Source organism: Suncus etruscus, chromosome 4 (assembly GCF_024139225.1).
Source record: "Suncus etruscus isolate mSunEtr1 chromosome 4, mSunEtr1.pri.cur, whole genome shotgun sequence".
Taxonomy (NCBI): Eukaryota; Metazoa; Chordata; class Mammalia; order Eulipotyphla; family Soricidae; genus Suncus; species Suncus etruscus.
The window spans coordinates 81,122,131-81,137,509 of record NC_064851.1 but is presented as its reverse complement, the minus strand read 5'-3'; the positions used below and the strand labels follow the sequence as shown (position 1 = coordinate 81,137,509).

At 37.4% G+C, this 15,379-nt stretch overlaps 1 protein-coding gene across 1 annotated transcript in view; it reads left to right on the top strand.

The window, feature by feature from the left end:
- Positions 1 to 15,379, top strand: part of REV3L (REV3 like, DNA directed polymerase zeta catalytic subunit) — a 186,344-nt gene that overhangs the window by 136,250 nt on the left and 34,715 nt on the right. Inside the window, exons 19-22 of the mRNA XM_049771165.1 lie at positions 3,859 to 3,974; positions 7,581 to 7,699; positions 12,802 to 12,920; positions 15,175 to 15,316. Coding sequence (XP_049627122.1) covers positions 3,859 to 3,974; positions 7,581 to 7,699; positions 12,802 to 12,920; positions 15,175 to 15,316 — 496 coding nt within the window. The remainder of the gene's footprint in view (positions 1 to 3,858; positions 3,975 to 7,580; positions 7,700 to 12,801; positions 12,921 to 15,174; positions 15,317 to 15,379) is intronic.

Below are 15,379 nucleotides of genomic sequence, written 5' to 3'. Positions count from 1 at the left end.
TTTGGAAAACATTTTGTTCTCATAATTAAGGGGCCAGTAAAAGAACAGTATTAACTTCTTAGCTCTGCCAGATGAAATTTGTTTAGTCTTGTTTTTTGTTTTTTGTTGTTTTTTATTTGGCCACACTTGGCAGCACTCGGGTTACTCCTGGCTCAGCATTCAGAAATAGCTTCTGGCACAAAGGACCATATGGGATGCCAGGATTCAAACCACCGTCCGTCCATCCTGGATCGGCTGCTTGCAAGGCAATTGCCCTACCACTGTGCTATCTCTTCAGCTGCCAGTTGAATATTAGCATGATTTTGTAGGTGGTAAAATAAGGGGAAACTTTCTAAAGTTAAGTTGAATTCATTAAATAGGCCTCTACTTTGGGGGCCAGTCATTATTTTACTGGTAGACTTTTAATATTTTCTGGGCCTAATAAAAGCCTGTATTTTCAGAATGCTTTGGGATATGCTCTCAATAAATTTAGAACTAATAATAATTTTTGTACATGTAGAAATTATACATGTACATGTACATTCCTTTAAAAAATCACTTGATAATGGTCCTAAAGAGATAGTACAGCAGGTAAGGTGCTTAACCTTGCAAGTGTCCAACCCAAGAACAATTCTCAACATTCCTGAGCCTCATTAGGAATGAGCCCTGAGCTTACCTGGGTGTTTCCCAAAAACTAAATAATGTCTTAAGTGGCCCAGGATGTATTTAAACCACTTGCCTTGCATGTGTTAAGGCCCCTGGGTTTGATCCCCAGCATCATTAGATAAAATAAAAATAAAAACTGGCATCTAGGACCAAAATATAGGAATTATATGTATGTATGTATATATATATATGTATATATAATCTGAAAAATAATGAAACCAAACACAATTCTAAAATACTGCAATTATTTTAAAAATTCACTGAGAAATAGTGGTTTTTACTCGTTATCTGAGTATTAGCAGTTTATAAAATGGATACTGAGTAACAGTTTCAAAATATTTTTAAAATTAGTATACTAATTCATTTACCACAACAGAGCAAAGAGTGACTGAACTAATTAAATAAAATATTCATGAATCAAGGCATTCTGATGATGGAGTTAGAACTGTCTTTAAAAGAGCTGTAGCATAAGAATTGTGTAATTATAAGGCAATGCACATGATATATAGGTAGTTTATCTTTGATCACCTTGAGAAAAGTTCTTATTTAAATGGAAGAGTTGAAGAGTTGCTGTCAAAAATATGCTATGCAAGATAGGTGTTGGGAGAATTCTTTTTCATAAGTACACTAAATTTTTCTAGACTTTCTTCTTTTTTTTAGACTTTCTTTTTTTAAGAATTAATGTACTACCCAGAGAGTAGAACAAGGGTTAAAATACTTCCCTTGCATTCATTCACCTAATCCAAATTCAATCCCAGTTCCACTCACAGTTCCCCAAACACCATCAAGAGTGAACTAACCACAGAACTGAATAATCCCTGAGCACTACCAGATAGATCCCAAAGCCATACTCCTCAAAAAAAGAATTTTTTTAGCTTCTCTCAGACAGTTATATACCCCATTTGAATTTTAACTTTCTTTTTTGCTATTTCATATTCATGCCACAGTTCCCCTATTTGTTCCAAAATTACCATTCTAAGTGTTACTTGCTACCAAGAAAAAAAATTTTTTTATTATTTTGGGTCACACCCAGCAGCACTCGGGTTACTTCTGGCTCTACACTCAGAAATCTCTCCTGGCAGGCTCAGGGGACCATATGGGATGCCAGGATTTGAACCATCGTCCTTCTGCATGCAAGGCAAACACCTTACCTCCATGCTCTCTCTCTGGCCCCAAGAAAATATTTCTTAAAAATAATTTTTTTACCATATGGTCCCCCAAGCCTACCAGGAGCGATTTCTAAGCGTGGAGCCAGGAGTAACATCTGAGCATTGCTGGGTGTGGCCCAAAAACCAAAAATAAATTAATAAATAAGTAATTTTTTTACCAAAGGAATACTGATATTTACCATAATAAAAAATGTCCTATTCATTATATAAATCAGCATTAGCATAACTTTAAATTTGAAAATAAAATTGTATGCTTTACCTTTTTATGCTCATTTCCTTTTCTTTTTGTTTTGTTTTGGGGTCACACCTGGCATGCTCAGGGGTTACTTCTGTCTCTGCACTAAGAAATTGCCCCTGGCAGGCTCAGGGGAGCATATGGGATGCCTAGAATTGAACCACCATCTCCCGGGTTGGCTATGTGAAAGGCAAATGTCCTACTGCTGTGCTATCTCTCAGGCCTCTCATTCCCGTTTTTATTTTTGTTTTGGTTTTGTTTTGGGGCCACACTTGGTGATGCTTAGATATTATTCCTCAATTTACATTCAAGAATTACTCCTGGTGGTGCTCAGGGGTACCTTAATGATGCTGGCAATGAAACCCAGGTTAGCTGCATGCAAGGCAAGCACCCGACCCATTGTCATGACCCATATTCCCTTGTATAGGTTTGTGAAGAGATTTGCTTGGCTGTTAAATAATAACATGCTTTTTAAGTCATTTTCTCATAAATGTCTTTTTTTCTTCTTTTAAGTCAAGCATGATAATTTTTATTGAATAAAATTTACCATATTTTCCAGCATATAAGACAACTGGGAATATAAGATGACCCCCTACTTTTCTTGTTAAAATATAGGGTTTGGGCTATATATACCATATAAGACTACCTTTCTTTTAATGTACACCAAACAGAAATTTAAAAGAGAAAAAGAACCCTCAAAGGTTAACAGTATATGTTTAATAAAGCTTGACTTTGGAGTGCCAACAATTATTTTACATTTGTCATTTGTAGTGAATGACAGCGATTTTTAATTGTGATCTACATTGAGAGCAGGGAGAGGGGGCTCCTCCAAGAGCAGTTGGCTGGGATGCAGTGATTAGTAGGACAGCTAGAGGGAGACAGAGTGCCTCCTCTGTGTCCCATAAAAGCTGAGCAGAGGACTGAGTACTGGAAAGCCGCAAACCCAGTGGCTAGATGAAATGCAGCGCTCCGTAACTCAGCTCCTCTGTGTGCCCTGGAAGATTAACAGGACCAGCAGAGGACTGAGTGATGAAGCCTGGCAGCTGAATGGGATGCAGCAGTAAGAGGGGGGCATATCACTTGTCCCTGAAGCTGAAGCAAGTTTCAGCATGCCATCTACCAGCATATAAGATGATCCCAGGCTTTTAAGAAACTTTTGGGGGCCAGAGAGATAGCATGGAGGTAAGGCATTTGCCTTGCATGCAGAAGGACAGTGGTTCTAATCCCGGCATCCCATATGGTCCCCTGTGCCTGTCAGGGGCGATTTCTGAGCATGGAGCTATGAGCACTGCCAGATGTGACCCCCCCAAAAAAAAATTTTTTTTTGATGGGTTAAGAAGTCGCTTTATGGGCCAGAAAATACGATACTTAGAAAAATGTAAAAACAGAGAAATAACACATGTTCATTAGAAAACATGGACTTTTTCCAGAGTGGAAGAGAGAGACATGTGCTTAAGGGAGCCAATTAAAAAGCAAAAGCATTCTCAGAAATTTGAATTCTATTTGTAGAGAGGAAAGCACATGGATAGTGTATACTTTATCCCACAAATGTGTGTGTCTTGGGGGTCCCAGCTGTGTTCATAGTTTATATCCCGGTCTCTGTGCTTAGGAATTACTCCTGGTGATGCTTAGGGGACCATATTTGATGCCAGGGATTGAACCCTAGTTAGCTTCATGCAAGGAATTACTTAACCAGCTGTACTATCTGTGCTGCCTCTAGAATTTTACTTTCATACTTTATATCATGAAGATTTTTTGCTCCAGGTTCAAATATGTGGTATTTGTTTAATATGTTCATTTATTCTTTAGGTATGATCCTGATATTCTGCTAGGATATGAAATTCAGATGCATTCCTGGGGTTACCTCTTACAAAGAGCTGCTGCCTTAAGTGTTAACTTATGTCAGATGATCTCTCGGGTCCCAGGTATGTAGATTTGTGTATTTTATTTTTAACTCAAGAACAGATTACAAAGTAAAGACAAAATGTTTAAAACAACTATTATTCTAGCTTAATAGGAGTAGGGGGCAGTCCTTAGTATGTCTATTAAACTCTCCTAGCATTTCTCAGTCAATTAGTTCAATTCGAGGCCATAAGGATGCAAAGCTACTTTGGTCCTTATTTCTGGGATTACCTGGGCTACCCAGCAGTACTAAGTGATTGAGAAGGCCACACCCTGCCATGCTCAGGAAACAATGTGCTGAGATCAGCCTCATGAAAGGCATGTACTTTAACCTCTGTTCTATCTCTTCACCCCAGCTTAATTTTCAGTGACAAATTATATGAGTTCTTGCTACGTTGTAGCTCCAGTATAGAAAAAATCCAAGTAAGAGAATCCTTGTCTTATTGCTTTATATACCATTGGTAATACTTCTTTTTTTTCTCCAGTTATTTTTTTTGTTTGTTTATTTGTTTTCGGGCCACACGTGGTGACGCTCAGGGGTTACTCCTGGCTGTGTGCTCAGAAATCACTCCTGGCTTGGAGGATCATATAGGACGTTGGGGATCAAACCACAGTCCGTGCAAGGCCAGTGTGTTCAAGGAAAACACCTTACTGCTTGCGCCACCGCCCCGGCCCCTTCAGTTATTTTTATATACCAATGGTATATAAGGATCCTCATTTTTATTTAATTTTAATAATATACCAATATACCATCTTTGTCATGCTTAATTTTAGCATGTACTTTTTATAAAAAATGTTTTGTGCAGGTTTTTTTTTTTGTTTTGGTTTTGGTTTTTGGGCCACATACAGTGACTCTCAGGGGTTACTCTTGGCTATGCCCTCAGAAATGGTTCCGGGTTTGGGGTACCATATGTAACACCAGGGGATTGAACCGCGGTCCATCCTAGGTCAGTGCATACAAGGCAAACGCCTTACCGTTGGCGCCACCACTCCAGCCCCTAAAAAATGTATTTTTTTTTTTAGTAAAATTGCTATAAAGTATGTAATATTCATTTTTCGGGGGAGACCACACCTGGCAGTGCTCAGGGGTTTATTTCTGGCTCTGCACTCAGAAATCACTCCTGCCAGGCTCGGGAAACCATGAGATGCCAGGAATCGAACCAGGGTTCGTTCTGGGTTGGCTGCATGCAAGGCAAATGCCCTACTGCTGTGCTATTGCCCCGACCCATGTAATATTCTTATACTATACTTTGACTTGACTTTATTGTTTTGTGTCTTTTTTGGGGGGGCTCACACCTGGCAGCACTTAGGGGTTACTCCTGGCTCTACACTCAGAAATCACTTCTGGCAGGCTGGGGGGACCATATGGAATGCCAGATTTGAAACACTGACCTTCTGCATGCCAGGCCTTATCTCCTTATCTCCATGCTATCTCTCCAGTCCCTATTGTTTTGTGTCTTAACTTTTCGATTGGTGAGGGAGGGGACAGTGAACAGAATACTACTTATTGTTTTTATTTAGAATCAGGCTGAAAAAAGGCAGGAAATCTGAAGACTCTTCCCTAGAAGTCTAATTCTAATAGAGCAATAGTAAAGTATGAGCAATATTAAAATATAGCTTATAATATACTTTAAAAAGTTTATAACTAAGGATTGGGGCAATAGCATAGCAATAGGGTGTTTGCCTTGCATGCAGCTGACCCAGGATGGAGCTGAGTTCAATCTCTGGTATCCATATGGTCCCTGAGCTAGGAGCGATTTCTGAGTTCATAGCCTGGAGCATCACTGGGTGTGGCAAAAAAAGCAAAAAAAAGTTTGTAACTATAAATTTTTATTAAATATGTTTTAAAGATTCCCCATAATCTGTATAGATTAGAACAAAGTATGATATGCCTTGGGAGACTAAAAGAACAAATTCAAAATTGTAAAGCTAAGGAAACCTCATGAGAGAGGTATAATTTTAATATAGTCAGGCAAATTTATTTTATGGGGAAGACAACCCATGTTGCTTAGTAGTATTCCGTGTTCAAGGATCAGTTCTAGCAGTACCTAGAGCTAACCAGGTTTGGTCATATGCACAGCAAGCACTTCTCCCCTATACCTTCTTCAACCTCAAGTTTTCATAAAATTATATAAAGAAGGGCTAGAGCGATAGCAAATTCACAGGGTGTTTGCCTTGCATGCTACTGACCTGGGACACAGACCCAGTTTCAATCCCCAGTGTCCCATATGTTCCCCAAGCCTGCCAATAGTGATTTCTGAGTAGAGAGCCAGAAGTAACCCTGAGTACCACCAGCTGTGGCCCTTAAACCAAAAAGAAAAAAAAAGAGAGAAAAGTTGAAGCTGGAATTTTTGTTGTTTATTTTGGTTTTTATTTTTTGTTGTGCTTGCTTTTTGTTTTTTGGGGCCACATTTGGGTGACACTTAGGGTTTACTCATGGTTCTGGTCTCAGAAATCATTGCTCCTGGCTCCTGGGATGCCAGGGATCAAACCGAGGTTCGTCCTGGATCAGCCGTGTGCAAGGCAAACAGCCTACTGCTATGCTTTCGCTCCACTCCCTGGTTTTGGTTTTAGCAACATCCAATAATGCTCTAGGCTTATGCCTGGCTCTACACTCAGGGATTACACCGGTGGGGTTTGAAGAGGACCATATGGAGTATTACAAATCAAACTTATGTCAGCTGTGTACAAGGCAAGCATTTTACCCACTATATTATCACCAACACCTTTAGCTGTAATATATATTGAGCTTTGCGAAAGTTCATAATAAGAAGTCAGAATATTTTAACAGATTAATTATTAAGCATTTCATTTAGGAAAATATTTTTAAATATTTAGAATAAGCATCATTTACTATTTTAATTGGTTTTACTTTTAAAAGAATGTGACTTCAGATCAAAAGAATAAATAAAAGTCTTTGCCCTTTCATACTCATTGCCTGAAAACATTATTTACAAGGCAACATGGTACAATTGAAAAGGTGTGATTAAAGAAGCAGCATAGTAAAGAGTATAGTTTAGCAATAAAATATATATAACCTAATACTAAAAAAATTCTGGAGTTTTTGAAGTTCTTAAAATCTGCACTAGATATTGCCAAGTTTAGAATATTATTTTAAAATATTATTTTTAAATTAAAAGTTTTATTTTCAAATCTGTATTAAAATGTTGTTTTAATATTTTAATCTACTTTAATTAGTATTAAAATTTCTATGTTGTTATCTGGTACATTTATTCACAAGATTATTTCTTAACTTAAAATGGAAATTAGAATTGTTTAATAATTATTTTCACTACCAAAAAGACTTGAGTTGAATTTCATCTCATCTCATTTTCTTTGAATAATCTTGGAAATTTATTGATTATTGTTCTTTTTTTTTGGTTTTGGTGCTATGTTGTTTGATTTTTTTTTATTGGTTTTTGATCCATTCATACCCATCTATGCTCAAGGCTTACTCCTGGCTCTGTGCTTAGGGGTCTTTCCTTGCAGGACTTGGGGGACTATATGAGGTAGAGCAAATCCAAATCAGCTGTGTGAAAGGCAAGTTCCTTACCTGCTGTTCTATCTCTCCCCATTCTTGGAAATTCTTTTTCTGTGAGTCATGATTTAATCTAAATTCATTTCTATAGATGACAAAATTGAGAACAGATTTTCCACAGAAAGAGATGAGTATGGATCAGATGCAATGAGTGAGATCAACATTGTTGGCCGAATTACACTGAATCTTTGGAGAATTATGAGAAATGAGGTAAGGTATTTCATCTAAAATTTTGTTTGAAAATAAAACATTATATCAGCATGACAAATTTTAAGCATATAACATCTTTGTCATATAGGAGACAACAAAAAATGTTAAAGTATTTGTGAGGGGCAGGAGCGATAGATTGCACAGTGGTAGAGCATTTGCCTTGCATGCAGCTGACCCAGAATAGTCCTGGGTTCAATCCTCGACATCCCATGTAGTCCTCCAAGCCAGGAGCGATTTCTGAGCGCATAGTCAGGAGTAACCCCTGAGTGTCACCTGATGTGACCAAAAACCAAAAATAAAAAGTATTTGAGAATATGTTGGGAAGAGGTAAGTCCCCCTTGAGTGAGAGTAAATTTCAAGAATCTTGGTAAGCATGTAACTCTTAATATGAGGTAAAATTAGTTTAGTTCAGTGCTTCTCAGTTATTTTCTGTCATGCCCCCCTAGGAAGAAGAAAACATTTTTCGTGCCCCCCCCACGCGACTGTAAATAGAATATTTAAAAAAACTTTAACCTGCAAAACAATATATAAAATAATTTGAGCTGAGTTTTTAATCAGAGGTGATGTCTGAATTAATGCCTACAATGAGCACATTTTGCAATGCATAGCTTTTCAAAATGGGGTTTGAAGCAGGACACAGCAACTCTCAGCTCCAGAGACATACAGAGACATAAACATGTGGCTTAGCTTGTTATGACAGTGTTTGCCGAGGTCAAGCGCGTCCCCCTTTATGGAGCCTCGTGCCCCCCCGGGGGGGGCGCCCCACTATTTGAGAACCACTGGTCTAATTGAATTCTAGTAAGGAAGATTATAGGATTTTTTTTCTAAAACTTAAAATTTTTATGCATTTAAACATAAAATTCTGGGCCCGGAGAGATAGCACAGCGGCGTTTGCCTTGCAAGCAGCCGATCCAGGACCAAAGGTGGTTGGTTCGAATCCCGGTGTCCCATATGGTCCCCCGTGCCTGCCAGGAGCTATTTCTGAGCAGACAGCCAGGAGTAACCCCTGAGCACTGCTGGGTGTGGCCCAAAAAACAAAAACAAAAAAACATAAAATTCTAAAAACCACCTTTTACGTACACTGTTATTTCCATTTTCAGGTGAGATAATTGAGATACAAAATTGTTGAATAACTTCTCAAAGTCACACAACTGTTAAGTGGTAAAACTAAGCTAGATTTAAAAAGTAAGAACTGTCAAGAGTGATTACTTGGGTTTTAAGTTATATTTTTTGTTGTTGTTGTTGTTGTTGTTGTTTGGGTCACATCTGGCAATGCTCAGGTCTTCCTTCTGGATCTGCACTCAGAAATCTCTCCTGGCAGGCTTAGGGAACCATATGGGATGCCAGCAATTAGACCCAGGTCTGTCCTGGGGTAGGTAGCGTGCAAGGCAAATGCCCTACCACTATGCTGTCGCTCCAGCCCCTTAAGTTATATTTTTTAAGTGGAAGAATGATGGTTATTGAGCAGGATGTTATCAGACATTAAGAGAAAACACTGAAATTTTAGAGAAGTTCCCATTATGAGGCAGTGGTCTGAACTTGAGAAACAGACTAGGAAATCAAGGAAAAGTGGATGACCTTACCATGAAATCAATAGAAAGAGCAATCAGGAATGAACAAACTAGCATTTAGTTAAAAAATAGTAATTTTTTTTAAGGAGTAAACAGTCATTTACAACATGAAGAACCAACGTGAACAATCCAACATAGTTACTGAGATCAGATGTATCAACACAACCAGATAAACTTTCCATTATCTTAGTTTATCAGAATTAGAATCTGGATCTCATGTTACTACTGTTTCAATCAGTAAGCATGTATCTGCTACTTTTAAAAATTAAGACCATATGATGGCAATGAAGACAATTAAAATGTGAAAATATCTCCTTGCGTGCACACATTGTCTTATCATTTATTAGACACTTGGAGGTTTGTCTTTTTGTTTTGGTATAAGCTTGCAGTATAAGGAGGTCAACAAAACAGTAAACTATTAATGCTCTGGTTTTGCAAATAATAAAGGAAATTGAATTCCTAGGTTTAGTTACATGCTATAAATACGTGTAGCTAGTATAAGCTTATATTGGACATGCTTTTCACTCAAAGAGCTTCATACTATACTTTATATGTACTTAAAATATGTAAAGCTCTCAATTAGTGATGTGTGTCTATTTCTATATAGTTATGTGTCACTTAACCACATTTTAGTTAAAGCCAACAGTGGTCCTAATAGATTGTGCCATATAGCTTACATATAAAGGACACTATATTGTCTAGGTTTCTTCAATTAATTTGTGACAGTCACACAACCATAAAATCTAACCATGCATTTCTCTCTCAGAATATGTCTTTATTTTTACACAGACTGTACTACTTTGACCTTAAATGAGTGTCAATTTAAAGACTTGGGTAAAGAAATCAGACAAATAATATATTTTGTATTAGCCATGGACATGAACAGGGTAGTTCATGTGAAAACAGGAAGAGGGTTATCTATAGACCAAGACAAGACTAACCTTCATTGGTTAACTTTGGAAAATATTATCAGAGAAAGGGAACAAATTAGCCATTAGTGTCTCAAATTTTTTCTTTATCTTCATATGGGTGAGTTCTATAAAGCATTTGTTGGGGCTGGAGAGAGAGCATGGAGGTAGGGCGTTTGCCTTTCATGCAGAAGGACGGTGGTTCAAATCCTGGCATCCCATATGGTCTCCTGAGCCTGCCAGGAGTGATTTCTGAGTGCAGAGCCAGGAGTAACCCCTGAGCGCTGCCAGGTGTGACCCAAAAACCAAAAAACAAACAAACAAAATAACAAAATAAAGCATTTGTTAATAAAATCTTTAGTCAGATACTAAAGAAGTGAATAATTAAGCTATATTATGTTTTTGTTCCTTTTTATTGTTCTTTTCTTTGCTATGCTGCTTTAATTTCTTTAACTGCTTTTCTCAGTACTAAATAATTTTGTTTCTAAAATGATTTGGCTTTATTAATGAAAAAGTATTACCAATACTTTTGTTACCTTAATGAACGAGCACTAAGACTTCCTTCATAACAGTGAAGGTGTTTGTTTATATTGTGTATTTATGCTGTGTTTCACCTAGCATAGCCCAAATTCATGTTTTTAAGCTCATATTTCAATTTCTAATACAAATTACTCTAAAATTGGAACATTCTAGAACTAACCTTAATTTTAGAATTTATTTTTCTTTAAATTTAATCACCTAGTAAGAGTATAATTGGACATGCTTTGTGATACCAGGAATGTTTTAAGTAGATAGTGTGTGTAGTAATAATAATAATAGTAATAATGTGTGTATAATAGTCAGTATCTTAATTCTATAAACCTACATCATAACAGGACTTACATCTGCTTCAGATATGAGGGACCAATTTGTTTGTATTATTTTATTATAATTTAAAATCACAAAATCTCTTCATCCTTATAGGTTAACTTACATTACAGACTTCATATATTTCCATAATGAGACCAACTTTTTTGGTTGTTTCAGTGAAGCTGTGTCTGTACATTTTAGTAGTTTAGTCTTTGTTTTTTTTTTTTGTTTTGGTTTGGTTTGGTTTGGGTTTTGGGGCCACAACTGGCGGTGCTCAGGTGTTCTTCCTGGGTCTGTGCTCAGAAATCACTTCTGGCATGCTCGGGGAACCATATGGGATGCTGAGAATAGAAACCAGGTCCATCTTGGGCCAGCCACATGCAAGGCAAACGACCTATCACTGTGCTATCGCTCTGACTCCCGAAGTTTAGTTTTAATACAATACTCTGTCGGGAAATCATGTAGCCACCTGAGAGCAGGTCTTACTGTTTCTTTAAAACTAAAAGGAATTTTTTAAAACATAATTAAAATATTCAGAGCCTGGAGAAACAGCAGTGTGGATAGGGCCTTGCACTGCCGAACAGGTTCGATCACCAGCATCCCAGATGGTCCCCAGAACCACCAGGTTTGATTCCTGAGCACAAAGTCTGGAAGTAACCCCTGAGCACTTCTGGGTATGGACCAACAACCAAAAAAAAAAAAAGTGATAATTTGCTACCATAACTATGGTTTATAATCTTCAGCTTTATGCTGGTAAATATGAGATAGAGTTTCATAATTATTTTATATGGGAAGTAGTCAGGGTTGCTCCCTGTAATGCTTGGTGAATCATGCAATGCTAGGGATTAAAACCGGATCTTCTGAGGGCTGGAGAGATAGCGTGGAGGTAAGTTGTTTGCCTTGCATGCAGAAGGACGGTGATTCGAATCCCGGCATTCCATATGGTCCCTGAGCCTGCCAGGAGCAATTTCTGAGCATAGAGCCAGGAGTAACCCCTGAGCACTCCCAGATGTGACCCAAAAACAAAACAAAAAAAAAAAACTGGACCTTCTGCGTCCAAAGAATGGACTTAACCTGTTGATGTATCATCTCTCCTGCCGTAGTAGAATTTCAAAATTTAGAACTAAATTTGGGGGGCAAGAGCGATAGCACAGTGTTAGGGCATTTGCCTTGCATGCAGCCAACCCATAACTGATCCGGGTTCAATCCCTGGCATCCCATATAGTCCCCAAGCCTGCCAGGAGCAATTTCTGAATGCAGAGCCAGGGGAATCTTGGGGACTGGTGTGCACAGTAGTTAGGGACATGTATGTGGCTTTGATGTGCGAGACCCCACTTCAACCTCCAGCACCACATAACTCTCAGTATCACCACCTGTAGCCCCTAGCTGTTCCCTAACACAGCAAGGTATAGCCCAAGTGACCTCGAAGCCCTTGTAGTCCCTGGCATTGAAGGCCCTAGCGTCAACTGTCCAGCTAGTTAACCACTAATGTCCACTGGCCCCCCTGAGAACTTCTTGGGACACAAATAATAAAAGTAAGTTAAAGAAAGAACTGGAAATTCATATGACATTGAATCTGATTTAGTCTTTTTCCAATTAAAAATGAACTTTCTATAAATATTTCTGTATGCTAGGGTATATATAGTTTTAAATTGTAGTTTAGAAGTAACACAATCATTTTTCTGAGTAACTTTCATACATGTGAAAAGTTTTAGATCCAAATTGCATACAAATGCAAGCATTATATTAATGGTACCTTTCTATTTTTTTTTAGGTAGCTCTAACTAACTACACCTTTGAAAATGTGAGCTTCCACATTCTTCATCAGCGTTTTCCCCTTTTCACTTTTCGTGTCTTATCAGATTGGTTTGATAACAAGACTGATTTATACAGGTAATGTTTTATTCTTAGAGGATAATAAAAATCAGTAATCTAAAATCAGTATTATTAGAATATAACTTATGCAGGAAATGTACACATTTAAAATGTTATCCAGTTATTTTAAAAAAATGTTTATACTTTGTAACCTATTCTTTAAGATAAGGAGCATTTGAGTCATTCAGAAAATTCTTTTACAACTACGTACTCACTTTAATTGTAGCAATATACAATTACAGTGCTAATTGAATTTATATTAACATAGGTTCATTTCACCAGTTCTACAACTTTATAAAGTAGGATTTTTAATAATTTTTGTCCTTTTTGTCTAGCTTTCTTCAAGAAATTTCATGTTTTTCGAGGCTTAGCCATGTTGTTGCCTAAACCAGTACTGTATATACTGTACTGTATAAGCCGAGTTTTTCCAGCACAAAATTTGTGCCATAAAACTCGAACTCAGCTTATACTCGGGTCATACAGGTTATTTGATTCAGTGCATGTGCACTGAATCAAATGCACATAGTCCAGTCATCTGCCATCTGCTGGAGAGGATGGTACTTCAGCTCAGTCCACAAGTTGCTGCTAAGCTGAAGAGGTAGGTAGTCAGCTGAACTACTTAACCCACAATATTCAATGGTACGTTTAATTAAGTGAAAAACCCACTTAAGGTAGTAAAGTCTTATAAATAAATGTTTGTAAGTCCTGAATTTTTATAACCAGTATAAAGATTCAAGATTTTTGGATCACACCCGACAGCGCTCAGGGGTTACTCCTGGCTCTACGCTCAGAAATTGCCCCCGGCAGGCACGGGGGACTATATGGGATTCCGGGATTCGAACCACCATCCTTCTGCATAGAAGGCAAATGCCTTACCCCAATGCTATCTCACCAGCAAGATTTTTAACCTTTTATTTACAATGCTTTACTGTCTTAAATGATTTATTCACTTTATTAAAATTGCCATTGAATACTATGGTTTAATGTGGTATGTTAATGGTATACAGTATATCAAACAATCATGTATTGTAAATGTAATCATGTATTTATTTACTTATTTACTGATTTCTCAATTATTGTAATTGTTTTGGGTGTGTGTGTATATATATATATCTATATATATATATTTTTTTTTTTAATTTACCAGTGGCTCTGCGTTTTCCACCTAGGCTTACTCAAGTCACTAAGTTTTCCCAGTTTTAGGGTAAAATTTGGGGTCGTCAGTTTATACTCCAGTATATATGGTAGTTTGTGGTAGTTTGTTCTTTTTTGTTTGTTTGTTTGTGTTTGGTTTTGGTTTTTGGGTCACCCTGGCAGCACTCAGGGGTTACTCCTGGCTCTACATTCAAAAATTGCTCCTGGCAGGCTCGGGGGACCGACCATATGGGACACTGGGATTTGAACCACCGTCTTTCTGCATGCAAGGCAAATGCCCTATCTCCATGCTTTCTCACTGGCCCCAGTTTGTTCATTTTTATGTCTAAATAATAGACAGTTGTTAACTTGACCAAAATTTTAGTCACCTGTTTATAGACAGTTGATCTGATCTATTCTGAGGCTTTTGTGAGTAAAATTGCATACAAGACTTGTGTGAATATGCATTTCGTTTCTCTGGATATAGAACTGTATGTCACCTAATAACTATAATTTTAAAAGGCCAATTAAATTATTTTCTTTGACAGTTTTAGTGTCAGCAGCAAATTATATATTTATTTTCTAATGTCTGTATTTCATCTATAATATAGAATACTTTATAATTTGGGAACTGAGGGGGTCTTTTTTAGCTATTTTAAGATTTTATTTTCTTTTAGCCTTATTATTCTTCCAAATCAGCACACTGGGTAGGATGCTTGGCTTGCACATGCAACCAACTGTGGTTTGATCTCCAGCACCTCATATGGTTCCTAAGCACTGCCAGGCGTGATCCCTGAGTGCAAAGCCAGAAGTAGTAAGTTCTGAGCACCACTGAGTATGACCCAAAAAATAACAAGATAGCAAAAAATTCTTCTTCTTCTTGCAACCCTATCACAACTCTCATACTTTATCCCCCAGTAACCAGGATGTAATACATTTGAAGCATGCACTCTTATCAATGAACCATGTATGTGATTTCTTTGTTTGCTACTTAATGTTCTTTGCTAAAAATTCACATGAAGTAATCAATTTTTTCATTTAAATTTTAATATGTAGGATTCCACAGAATGGAACAGTACTTCATACTCAAATGTTCAGTATTTTTATAAATTCTCATAGTATGAATTTTTTTTAACAGATGGAAAATGGTTGATCATTACATTAGCCGTGTTCGTGGAAATCTTCAAATGTTAGAACAGCTGGACCTTATTGGAAAGACCAGTGAAATGGCTAGACTTTTTGGCATTCAGTTTTTACATGTACTGACAAGGGGTTCACAGGTAGGAAATCAGTTTTCTTGCGCACTTGTAAGTTCTTTGTGAATGATATTCTTACTTTTGACT